The 13864-nt window shown below is 38.0% G+C and overlaps 1 protein-coding gene across 1 annotated transcript; it reads right to left on the minus strand.

Annotated features, from left to right (window-relative positions):
• Positions 1-84: 84 nt before the first annotated feature.
• Positions 85-2159, minus strand: LOC107797597 (UPF0496 protein At1g20180-like). Its single transcript, XM_016620496.2, has 2 exons — positions 1843-2159; positions 85-1283 (listed from the first exon to the last, which is right to left on the minus strand). Exon 2 carries the CDS (start codon positions 1270-1272, stop codon positions 223-225), a length of 1050 nt encoding a protein of 349 aa, XP_016475982.1. The 5' UTR covers positions 1273-1283; positions 1843-2159; the 3' UTR covers positions 85-222.
• Between the last annotated feature and the right edge of the window lie 11705 nt (positions 2160-13864).

Below are 13864 nucleotides of genomic sequence, written 5' to 3' on the forward strand. Positions count from 1 at the left end.
AATAGAGAGTATCTTCTCCTTAGTAGCGGATACCAGATGATTAATTAAATATATATAATTAAAAAAAGAGCCATCAGGCTTAGAACTTAGAAACAAATAGAAAGCCCTCAATTTTTCATTCAAGAAGTTATTTACATGAATAAATCATACTAGTATTTACATATTAAATCAAAGAATAGATGATCATCCTATATAGCACAAGCCTTTCCTTAGCAACTACCTTCATTTTAATTTGTTCTCATATGATTTTGCAATTTCCTTAATGACCAAAGCTCTAGCACGATTGATCGTTAAAAGACACAAGTAAACATGTTCTTCAAGCTCTTCCACTTGTTTCCTGAACCCAATATTACTCTTCTTCAACTCCTTCAACACTTCCAAGGAAAACCTATCTTCCCTTCTATCCAAACACAATTGAATCATTGCCTTATTATGATCAATCTCGTTATGAAGTCGAGCCACGAGCCTGCTCATTGTGTCAAAATCCATGTTCAAAATATAAGTACCTTTGGCTGCTACATCAAGTTGTTCTCTAACTTTCCTTAGAAATCCACATTTCAAGAATCGAATATTCATAATTTTCTTCTTTAATGGCTTTAAGGGTAGGCTTAAAATTGCTGGCCCCATCCCAATTGCAGCAAGAGTATGTGCTGCTAGTACTAAAGCTGCCACAACAACTAGTCCACAAGCTGCTGTCACACATACCCCAGAAGTCTTATTGACACATTTGATCAATTTGATTTTCCTAGCAACCCTTTTCTTCTTGGATTTCAAATGTTGCAACACCAATGAATATTCATCATTAAGTCGCGTGAAATCTTGTTTTTTGAGTTCGGAAAAGGGGTTGTTGTGGATAATAAAAGATCGAAGCTCGAGCACTAGGTAACCAAATTGGTCACCATTTGAACAATTATCGATCGAGTCAAGGACTTGTTGGACGAAACCATAGTCAGATTGGACTTGGTTAATGCTTTTAAGGATGTGGATGCAGAATTTTGACGCTTCTGCACTTACATTGAAGTAATTGGAAAGAAGGGATTTGAGATCATATTTTTTGGATGGAAAAATAGCTGATTCAAGAATGGTTGTTATAGTCTCTTGACGTGGCTCAAGGAGGATTTCTGAGAATGTATTGTGGGATAATTGAGAAGGAGATGTTAGTTCATTTACTAGTAACTGAGCTTTTGTAAAGAATTCGCCATAAGATTTTGTTCTTAATGCCCCAAGATACTCTTCGTTTACATTTAAGCTTTTTTGTGTGTCTGTCGTCATTTTTTCCTTACCTGGAACATAAAATATATAGCACATGCTATCTTGATTATAGTAATAAGAAAATTCTAAAAGGAAAAAAAATGAAGAAATATAAGCTAGGGAAATATTAGTTAGTTAGGGATAAGAGCCGTGCATTTAATTTGTGTAAACTTAAACATGAAATTAGCAAAATTCATGTTATGTACCATGAGGTGTGCATGGAAATTATAGCTGCTGAAAGAATTAACTAAAACTTTTTTTAGACAGTGAAACTAAAGCACGTAAGAAGACCTACATGAATAGAATAAATCTTATTCCAAGTAAAAAGTGCATATATATATATATATTCGAAACCCTTGTTTCTTTCCCAAACAACATAAAGCAGTTACAATAATTAAACTTTTCAGAGTTGGTACTATTGCTGATTTTGAAAGCGCATCAAGTCCCAATTGTTAAGAATATATCTCAATAATTTGTCAAACGAATTTCGGATTACTTAATATATCGCATAAGCATCAATAAATAGAAATTTAGATCAATTTCCTCATACAACAAAGGAAAACGCCATTCATGTAAGTAAACTAAACGAACCTTTAATAGTTTATACCGCAAGTTCTATCATCTGCCATCATCATCAAGTCTAGAGTAATTGGATATGTATTCTTTAGGCTATGAAGAAAGACCAGCTCCAGAAAGCTACTTCCATATATTTGAGACCCAATTAAGCAAGTGCTTTATTTCCTTATAAAAACTTATAAGCAAAGGAGATAATATATAATTAGAGAGGGGCTACCAAAAAGAGCCAAGTCCGAGGTTGTCTTTCTTGCTTGAATAGTAAACCACCCTTTTTAAAGCCCACTTACAAGAAAGACAGTTTTAAGGATTATATCGTACGTTATCCCCTTTTGTTTTTGTGATGATGATAAGTTTTATGCATTCATGAATGAAAGAAAAACTTATGCAATATGTTTGCTATGTTTAAGGCTAATATGGGGCTGAGAGGACGTGGCTTCTTAGAAACAGCTTTGTTTTTTTCAGATGACGATATGATCCAACTGGTGGCTATATGCCTTTTTTTGGGGGCATGATTTATGTAACAAAAATATATGTTTTTTACATATATAAAAGAAATATCCACGGGAGAAGCAAGTTTAGAGAAAAGGCATAACTAATTGAACTAATCAAGCAACATATGAATGTTGGAATATACTATTTAGGACTGAATATATTTTGGGAACAATATTAGAGAGGTTTATTAAAATTCGATTTTTAGTTTGTTATTTAATTTAATGGATGGAGATCAAGAGACTGTTGTAACAATTCTGCTGTTTAGTTAACATAGTAACTCTTTTAGTTCCACTTTTCGGATTGTGTCTTACAGTTAGTTGTTTCTTTGATGTTAAAGCTCGTGCTAAGAAAAATAATCACAAATTTACCTCACTTTTAATATTATCTCCCTCTATGCAAGCTAGTCATCCTAAGCTAGTTTACAATTGGTATTATGACTTGGGATAACCTAAACCTTCGTGTGCAAATCCATTGTGTTAATTATTTTAATTTTAAATCTTTCTAAGCAACAAATTAAAGAACTGATATTTTTCATAAATAATCAGTAAGAGAAGTGCATCGTTTAGAGCCAAGTATATATAAAGTAAGTTTCCCCAAACCAGCAGAACCATGAAACATACTCTATGACATTTGGTTGGAGAAATTTAAGGAAATATTGTTATGGGATCAGTTGGGTTAAAATAACTGTTACGTAGCTTCAAGGATACTCCCTTAAATTTAGCACACCAATTTATTAAGCAAATTCACTTTACATTTCATGCTTATCTGTTTAATATGTCTTCCTCTACGCAAAGAAGAATTGTGTCAAGTGTACACTTGGCTTGCTGATATAAAGACATGTAGGACAAAAATTACATGTTTTATTTAAATAAATAAAAAAATTAATAGTGAGAGTTGTGTGAAGGGTTCAACTTGGTGATGACTGATGATCGAGGATATTAGTTTTTATCGGAATATTACAAATTTCAGCTTCTTTTTCACACGTGTCATCTTTCTTTAATCTGGATTTCTGCTTCAGCTATTCCATATCAGTATCCTATTTTTCTCCTTTGCCTTTTTTGCCCCCCTTAAATCCGATCAAGAGTGGGGATTGTTTTTCCACTTCTGCTAATTGATCGATCCATTAGATGAACTCCTGAAACAATTAACCATAAAAAGTTCTTCAACTCCAGGACGGTAAATGACATATTGCATCGCTTTCTTGCAAAAAATATGATATGTTTCTTTGAAGATTTAGTGAAGGCGAGAATTGGATAAACTTTTACGAGGGTATCACAAAGAATATGAACATCCACCCATACTTTTAAAATAATAGGTGGAATAATCCATAATCAATAAATGTTTCTCAAGTAAATAGACATATACTTTGTATATCTAGTAAAAACTTGCCATCACGCATGCTAATTAACCTTGGTTAACTAATAAATTAAGATGAAATATATTAATTAACTACAATTTAATAATTATAGATTTATAGGATATGCAAAGACATGATCAAATAAAAGGTTAAAAATGTCCTCAACGTATTGAAAATGACTTAATATTACCCTTATTCGATAGATTAGATCATACTTGCCCTTAACGTTAAATTTGAGTCTAAAACGGCCCCTCCTTTTAACGGAAGCTGATGTGGAATATTTGAACTTTTTTACTAAATAAATGGCATTAATTTATTGGTTCACATATATAATTAGACCCAACCCATTCACAACCCAACCCCTTAACCCAAATAATTTTTTTTTAAAAGAACTCCAATAATGTTGTAATTACTTATTAAAAAAATATAAGAAAAATCAGAGAAAGGGTCTGGACTTCTCTTGGTGCATATTAGCATAACATACGCCATTCATGGGAAGGAGAGTTACAAACCCTTCGCTGAAGGCAATAATAACTCATGAATCTGCCGCTTATGGCATAGCTCAACAGAACAAGAAAGGAAATCAATCAAAAATGGCTCTATGAACAAATCAAGGTCTATATGGAACAGTGCCAAGAGAAATTGATGAAACAGTAATAACGGACATTTATGAAACAATAAAGACACCGCCAAAGAAGGAATAGAAGGAGATGACACAGACATCGAGCAGTAAGAGCAAGATGTCATGGGCCGATAAAGTAGAGGCAAACATTGAACCAAATAAAAAGCCCTCAATCTTTTTTTTTATTTCTCGAAGATCTCTAATGCTTGTTTCAAATTGAAATTTGTGTCTCCAAATATAATTGGTGAGTCTTCTATTTGTGAATTGACATATAGGATATAAGCTGAGAAATAGAGTATTGGAAGAATGCTATTGTGTGTTATCTGTTGGGGGCTCAAACTCATTTCTCTATTTTGAATGGTTACATATAACGAGAGTAGGGAAAGTTTGGGATAAATAAGATGTCGATGATGAAAGAATAGAATAGTATTGGTTCAATTTGATTCTGAAACAGGGAATTATGAAGCAATAAAATGAGGGATTATCACTTTGACAACAATTCGTTTATTGTTAAGGCTTGAAATACAGACATGGAGTTCACAAGGGAGAAACTCTACAAAGTGTCAATATGGACGAAGTTGTCTGAATTGGACTTTAAGTATTGAAGTCCAAATGGGCTACTTAAGATTGGTAGGTTAATTGAAAAACCTCTAATGATAAACGAAAATACTGAGAAGAAGGTAGGACTGCTTATAGAGATGGAGGTGGATATAAAGCTGCTTGGTAGAGTATTTTTCAGTAATGAAAAAAGATTGTTGATTGAATAGAAAATCAACTATGACTAGAAGCCAATCTATATGCAAGTTATGCCATAAATATGGGCACTTTGTGTCACGAACCCAATGTTCCACCGTAGGATGTCCTGATGGTATCTAGTCTCTAAAATTAGGTAAACCAAATATGCATGGAGAAATAACAAAAATAATAATAGAACTTCAAATTAAACTAACTAGCTATCATAGAGAACTCAACAATACCGCTGACAATAACTCCCAAAATCAGGCGAGACTGAGTCATAAGCTCTACATGAATATACTGAAACATCCCTAATATATCACTATCTAAACAAAGAGTATACAATAGAAAAATAAGGACAGAGGGTGACTCCGAGGCCTGCGAATACCAGACAGGTATATCTTGAAGTCTCCAAGATGAATAGCCAAATCACTGATGCCTAGCATGATATGAGGTACCTGGATCTTCACAAAAAGATATGCATAGGTGTAGTATGAACCACAATAGTATCCAGTAAGTATCAAGCCTAACATCAGTAGAGTAGTGACGAGGCCAGGTCAAGACACTTACTAGGATAAGGAAAAAAAACTGAACAAGTATAATACAGTCTAGGAATGAGAATGAGAAAAATGAGGCAATAAGGAAATACAACAAGATAGACTATAACTGAATTTGAAGCAATAAATGCAACTTGAAAGAAACACATAATAAGAACATCAAGAAAATAATGCGGGCAAATACAAGTAGTAAATGAAAGATATTCAAATTTCAATTACAATCTTTCCTTACAGCGCTACGTGAGCCTTGCATTTAGATAGTTTTGAAACAGTTTTCCCGAAATAGCTACACGCACTTTAGCCCACCTTATATCGCCGTGTGGTTTCAAGTAATTTTCTTACTAGTAACACGCATATAAATCACACCTTATGCCATTGCATGCACATTAACCCCTATCCTTATAGCGCCATATGTGCATCAATATCACAACACAATAATAACTCGCACCATAAGTGCCCATATGCCACATCTTGCCAAATGAAGCAGCAATACCAATATTTTCACAACAAGTTGCCCATGGCTCAACCATAATGTGTACAAGAATCTCAATAATAATAAAATAATGATGAATAAATCAACAAGAACGACATCTCAATAATTAACAACTTTGCCTCAAAGTTATCACGGCTTTTATAACTTCAACTCAATAACTCAACACGAATATATTCCATAAAAACAACAACTTCAAGTAAACAATTCAACAATTAAAGAAGTAACAAGACAATAAGGAAGAATATAACTTCAACTAAAGCATATAAGAGCAAATAATAAGTAAGAGGTGGAGCAAGTGTTAACAATGTCAAATAAGACATGTAAGGGTAGATTAATATATGTGAGGGTAGACTAACAATGAAAAATATAACATGCTATGACAATTCAATTAAAGGCAAGAAAAGAGTCCAAATAGTCTAAACCGGTCAAATACCACATATAGCCCGTGTACCCACTCGTCACCTTACGTACACGGCTTTCACATACCACAAATAACATAATCAACCCAAATTCTAAGGAGTAGTTCCCCCACACAAAGTTAGGCAAGATATTTACCTCAAACAAACTAAGTCAATCCATTACTAAACCTTTTTCGCGAATATCCAACTCCAAACAGCTCAAATCTAGCTATAATAACTTTATACCATAAATAAAAAATTATAAGAAACTATTCCGGATAATAAAGTTATAATATTTAAAGAAAATCAAAAAGTCAACTCAAAAATTCAAACTCGGGCTCGCATCTCGGGACCGACCAAACTCAATAACGAGTCCACCCATATAAAAATTATTCAATTCCGACCTTAAATCTACCTTCAAATCCTCAAATTATAGCTTAGAAAGTTTTCACAAAATCCCCAAAATTTTTCAACTCACAATACTAATTAAATGATAAAAATAATGATAGATCCATGTATAATAGTCAAATCCGAGTCAAAATCACTTACCCCGATCAACTCCCTAAAAATCTCTCCCAAAATCGAGGTCTCTAACTAAAAAGATGAAAATGGGACAAAACCCTCGATCTGCCCCTTTTCTGCCCAGTGATTCCGTATCTGCGGACCAACAGCCGCTTCTGCGGCTCCACACCTGCAGAAAATCCATCGCAGGTGTGGCTTTCACTTAAGCCCGGGAAAAGCGCTTCTGTAGGCGTAGGAGCGCTTCTACGCTTGCGCTTTGGCGCATCCGCTTATGCGGAGGAATGACCACACTTGCGATCACAACTCACCTTGCCCAAACTTGCATCTGCGGATCACAGGCCTCTTCTGCGGTGCCGTACCTGCGACCCAAAATGCGCAGGTGCGATTGCACCAGATCCTTAGCTGGGCAGAATTCCTTCCAAGTGCAAAATGATTCCGGATTCAATCCGAATCACATCCGGGGCCCCCGGGACCCTGTCCAAATATACCATCAAGTTCCAAAACATATAACGAACCTATTCGAGGCCTAAAATCATATCAAACAATATCTATTCTATGAATCATAACCCAATTCAAACCTATTGAAGCCATGGATATTAACTTCCAACATTAACGTCGAAACACATCAAACAAACTCTGATTGACCTTCAATTTTGCACACAAGTTATAAATGATATAATGGACCTATTCCAACCCCTGGAATCGAAATCCAACTCCGATATCAATAAAGTCGACTCTTGGTCAAACTTCTCAACTTTCCAAACCTTCAACTTTCTAAATTTCGCCAATTCATGCCAAAACGACCTACGGACATCCAAATCAATATCCGAACATGCTTCTAAGTCCAAAATCACCATACAAAGCTATCAAAACCATCAAAACTCTATTTTGGAGTTGTCTACACAAAATTTAGTCTCCGGTCAACTCTTTTAACGTAAACTTCTAACTTTGGGACTAAGTGTTCCAATTCACTTCAGAACTCACCCGAAACCAAACCAACCACCCTGGCAAGTCACATAACCACAATACAATGTAGATGAGGCAATATATAAGAGAACAGGGCTAAGATACTCAAAATGACTAGCCGGATCGTTACATCCTCCCTCTCTTAAAAGAAACGTTCATCCTCGAACGAGTATAGAGACATACCTGAAGTGGTGAAAAGATGAGGATAATGGCTACACATATCATGTTCGGTCTCCCAAGTCGCCTCCACGACTGGTTGACCCCTCTACTAAACCTTCACTAAAACAATGTTCTTTGACCTCAACTTCCGGACCTGCCTGTCCAATATGGCCATCGGCTCCTCCACATAAGACAAATCCTTATCCAATTGGGCTGAGCTAGAATCTAAACTATGGGACGGATCACCATGATACTTCTAGAGCATTGAAACATGAAACACCGGGTGAACTGCAGATAAACTAGGTGGCAATGGAAGCTTGTATGCCACCTCTCCCATACTCTCAAGGATCTCAAAAGGGCTGATATACCTAGGGCTCAACTTGCCTTCTTCCCGAACCTCATTACTCCCTTTATAGGTGAAACCCGGGGAAATACGCTCTCTCCAATCATAAATGCTACATCATTAACCTTCCGATCAACATAACTCTTCTGCCTAGATTGTGCTGTACGAAACCGATCTTGGATCAACTTGACCTTCTCCAAGGTATCTCGAACCAAATTTGTGACCAATAATATAGCCTCACCGGGCTCAAACGAACCAACTAGAGAATGTAATCTTCTCCCATATATGGCCTTATAATGAGCCATCTAAATACTCGATTGGTAGCTATTGTTGTAGGCAAACTCTACAAGCGGCAAGAACTGATCCCAAGAACTCCTGAAATCCATAACACAGGCACAAAGCATATCCTCTAAGATCTGGATGGTGCTCTTAGACTGTCCGTCAGTCTGGGGGTGGAATGTAGTACTCAACTCGACCTGTGTGCCTAACTCGTGATGTACGGCTCTCCAGAAGTGCGATTTAAATTGCGTTCCACGGTCAGAGATGATGGATACCGTCATGACATGAAGTCGAATCTCGCGGATATAGATCGGAGCCAACTGCTCTGAAGAATAGGCAGTCACCACCGGAATGAAATGAGCCGACTTGGTCAACTTATCCATAATTATCCATACAACATCAAATTTCTTTTGAGTCCTTGGGAGCCCAACAACGAAGTCCATGGTAACATGCTCCCATTTCTACTCAGGAATCTCAAGTCTCTGGAGCAAACCTCCTAGCCCCTGGTGCGCATACTTCACCTATTGAAAATTTAGGCACCGAGCTACATACTCCACTATGTCTTTCTTCATTCTCCTCCACCAATAGTGCTGCCTCAAATCCTGATAGAGGGTTTTCTGAAAAATCAACTCACGTAACCTGTGGGCCTTCTAAAGAATCAACTCACGTAACCCATCCACATTGGGCACATATAACTAGCCCTACATCCATAACACAACATTATGGTCGATAGAAGCCTCCTTGGCATCGCAGTGCTGTACCGTGTCCTTAAGGACAAACAAATGGGGGCCGTCACATTGACGCTCTCTGATGCGCTCATATAAAGAAGACCGAGAAGCCACGTAAGCAAAAACTCGACTGGGCTCCGAAACATCTAATCTAACAAGCTGATTGGCTAAGACCTGAACATCAATGGCTAGTGGCTTCTCTGCTGCTGGTAGATATGCCAAACTACCCATATCTCCGCCTTTCGTCTAAAGGAATCGACCACCACATTGGCCTTCCCGAGATGATATAGAATAGTGATATCATAGTCTTTAAGCTACTCTAACCACCTCCGCTGCCGTAAATTTAGATCTTTCTTCTTTGAACAAATGCTGGAGACTCCGGTGGTCGGTATATAGACCTCACATGGGACACCGTATAAATAGTGCCGCCAAATCTTCAAGGCATGAACAATAGTTGCCAATTATAAGTCGTGGACATGATAATTCTTTTCATGAACCTTCAACTGCCGAGACGCGTAGGCAATCAGCCTACTGTCTTGCATCAACACCGCGCCAAGGCCAACATATGACACATCTCAATAAGTAGTGTAAGACCCCAAACCTGTAGGCAGCACCAACACTGGACTGTTGTCAAAGCAATCTTGAGCTTTTGAAAGCTCGCCTCACACTCAGTGGTCCATCTTAAAGGAGCACCCTTCTGGGTCAATCTAGTCATAGATGCAGCAATAGATGAGAAACCCTCTACGAAATGGCGATAATATCCGGAAAAACCAAGAAAACTCTGGATCTCGGTAGCTGAAGACGGTCTGGGCTAACTCTGAATGCTTCAATCTTCTTTGGGTCTACCTTGATCCCCTCAATCGATACCACATGACCCGAAAAATGCCAATGAATCAATCCAGAATTCATACTTTATGATTTTGCATACTTCTTATCTCTCAAGGTTTGGAGCACATTCCTCAAATGCTGCTCATGATCCTCCCGGCTATGGGAGTACACCAAGATGTCGTCAATAAATACAATGACGAATAAATCAAGATATGGCTGGAATACACTATTCATCAGGTGCATAAATCAGTCATGAGTAATATGTATTGGGCTTAGTCGGGTGTCCATCGCAAGGGACCGACGATGTCCATCCCCCATTTCATAAATGGCCAGAGGTCCAGGTGAAGAATTTCCCCCGGTTAGTACATCATTGGGGCGTGCCTCTGTTATTCGTTACACTTTTGAATGAAGTCTTTCGCATCTTTTTCCATCTCATCCCAGTAATAACCGGCTCTAATCAATTGTCATACCCAAGCACCTTGCTAATGCCCAAAAAATGATCTTTGGTTGTAACGACCCGGCCAGTCATTTTGAGAATTTAAGCTCTGTTCGGCAGCATAAGGTCTTGAACAACTTCATATTATATGTATTGACTTGCGTGCATGGTTGAATTCAGTTACCGGATGATTCAGAGTGATTTGGGACACTTAGTCCCTAAAACGAAAGCTTAAGTCTTACAATTTTGACCGTAGTCAAAACTATGTAAAGACGACTCCGGAATAGAGTTCCGTCGGTTCTGTTAGCTCCGTTGGGTAATTTTGGACTTAGGAGCATGTTCATACTGTGAATTTGAGGTCTCTAACTGATTTAGGCTTGAAATGGCAAAAGCCGAATTTTTGGAGATTTGGACCGGAAGTGGACTTTTTTGATATCGGGGTTGGAATGCTATTCTGGGAGTTGGAACAGCGCCATTATGTTATTTGGGACTTGCTTACAAAATTTGACGTCATTCTGGGTTGGTTAGATTAGTTTTGGCACGACTTTTCGAAGTTTGAAGTTTTGGAAGTTCATAAGTTCGATTCGTGATGCGATTTGTATTTTTGGCATTGTTTGTGATTTGAGACCTCGAGCGAGTCCGTGTTAGGTTATGGAAGTTGTTTGTGTGTGGGGCCCCGAGGGCCTCGGGTGTATTTTGGATGGGCTACGGGCCAATTTCTTCTATTTTTGGACTGCTGGTTTCTGCCATCTGGTTTCCTTAATCGCGTTCGTGTCACTTCTTCCGCGTTCGTGTAGTGCAATTTGGGGAGAATGGATTATTGTTATTCACATTCGCGTGATTCCATTTGCGATCGCGGAGGTCTGCTTTCCCCTTCTTCTCATTCGCATCCCCTACATCGCGTTTGCATAGTAGAAACCTGGCCTTGAGCACTGGTACTCGTTACTCTTCGCGTTCGCATGACCTTGTTCGCGATCGCCGAAGTCTATCTACTCCTTCTACGCGATCGCATCTTCTGCTTTGTGATCGCGAAGTGTGACTTTGGGCAGCAGATAATTCCTTCACTACGCGATCGCATAAGCCCTTCCGCGATCGCGTAGCACATTTTAGACAGTAACTATTTTCCTTCTACGCGATCGCATCATTTCTTCCGCGATCGCGATGTACAAATACCTGGGCAGGCCGAATATATTCTCAAATCGAGGGTTAGACTATTTTCATCATATTTTGAGTTGTAGAGCTTGGTTTTGAGCGATTCCTTGTGGGTTTTTCAAGCAAATCGATTGGGTAAGTGTTCTTCACCTAGAATATATTATATTCCATGATTTTATCTTTATTTTTATCATTTAATTTGTGCTTTGAGTTGGGGGAAAAGGAGGTTTTTGAAGAAAATTTCCAAAATGAAAAATCATGATTTGAGGGACGAAATGGTATCGGAATTCGATAATTTTTGTATGGTTAGACTCATATCGGAACGGGTGTTCGGGTTTTGTAAAATTTGTCGGGTTCCGAGGTGCGGGCCCGGGGCTCGACTTTTGGACCAATTTTTAGATTTTGATAAAGATTAAAGCTTTATGATCCGGAATAGTCTCTTATGAGTTTTATTTGTGCTTTGAAGTTATTTTGATTAGATTTGAGCCGTCCGGAGGTCATTTCACCCGAGAAGTTCATTTTTGAGTATTGGTCTGTCTTCTTTGAAGTAAGTATCTTGCCTAACTTTGTGTGGGGGATTTCCCCTTAGGATTTGAGTCTTCTACGTTGATTGTAGTCCATGTACACGCGGTGACGAGTGCGTACTCAGACTTATTTGTGGAAGTTGGCCTTTTAGGGTTCTTAGGTCCTTATATTCACTGAGTATGAAGTCGTTCTTGATATGATTAAGTTCCTATTTCCTAGTTTCACCTCTACATGCTATAATTTGAATTAATTGCTTCAGGATTCACTCTTATTGCCTATTTGACTCTTATTTGACTTAACTGAAGATTTTACCTCTTCTATTGTCATGCTATCTTTTCATAACAGCTTATCTTTAATTGGAATTATTATTATCTCATCCTATAATTGTTCAGTCTTAATTGAGGTTATGATTATCTTTTCGCTGCTTATCCTTAATTGAATTGTTAAATATCCTTCGTAATTTCTCAACCTTAAAAGAAGTTAGATATCCTACCTCTTGTCGACTTGTTTTATTTGGAATTATTTGACTCGTTTTAGCTTCCCTGTTGTTGAAATGTGTATTGTGGGATCGTTGCTACATATTAGTTTTTCCCTTGTTGAGCTGTTTTCTTTACGCCTAATATCCTTTACTGTGGTTATTCCTTGTGAATTGGTTCTACCGTTTCTTTATGATTTAAAGTTCTTGAGTTGATTTACTTGTCGTACTTGTATTAATGTCATTGTTGTTGTTGTACTTGTTGTGGTGATGCACGAGGTTTCTGCCGTGCGGTTGTTGTTATTGTGATGCACGAGGTTTCTGCTGTGCGGTTGTGGTTATTGTGATGCACGAGGTTTCTGCCGTGCGGTTGTTGTTATGGGGTTGCACGAGGCTTCTGTCGTGCTATTGTTACTATTGATATTTGCAAATGCAGTGTGACAAGGCGAGACAAGGTGGGAGCATTGTTATGCACGTGTGGCGAGACAAGGCGGATATATATATATATATATGTGTGTGTGTGTGTATGTGTGTGTGTGTGTGTGTGTGTGTGTGTGGGTGGGTTGCACATGTGGCGAGACAAGGTGGGAACATTATTGTGCACGTGTGGCGAGACAAGGCGGGCATTTATGTTACTATTGCGCACGTGGCGAGACAAGGTAGGCTGTGTCAGGGATTGATTTGTGATGATTTATGGCCTGGGGGCATTCTTATTGTTGATATTTGTGTAGTGGTATACGTACCTGTGTGAGCTTTATCTTGTGAAATCTGTGAGAAAATATTCTACGTGTTGTCCGTTCTTCTTTTTCCTTATGCTTATTTGCTGGTATGAATTATGTTAGGACACTTGCACAAGCGGAGAAGAGGTGTTCTTGATATTGTTGAGCATAGATGCTCACCATTGTTTACTTGCCTTCTATGCGAGAATGGCTCTATTGGCACATGAGTCGTCAATGCGGTTATGAGATGT

The sequence above is a fragment of the Nicotiana tabacum genome, chromosome 12 (genome assembly GCF_000715075.1).
Source record: "Nicotiana tabacum cultivar K326 chromosome 12, ASM71507v2, whole genome shotgun sequence".
Taxonomy (NCBI): domain Eukaryota; kingdom Viridiplantae; phylum Streptophyta; class Magnoliopsida; order Solanales; family Solanaceae; genus Nicotiana; species Nicotiana tabacum.

Bases quoted from the DNA above. Each gene is read 5' to 3' on its own strand.
- LOC107797597 (XM_016620496.2), bottom strand. From the start codon at position 1,272: ATGACGACAGACACACAAAAAAGCTTAAATGTAAACGAAGAGTATCTT.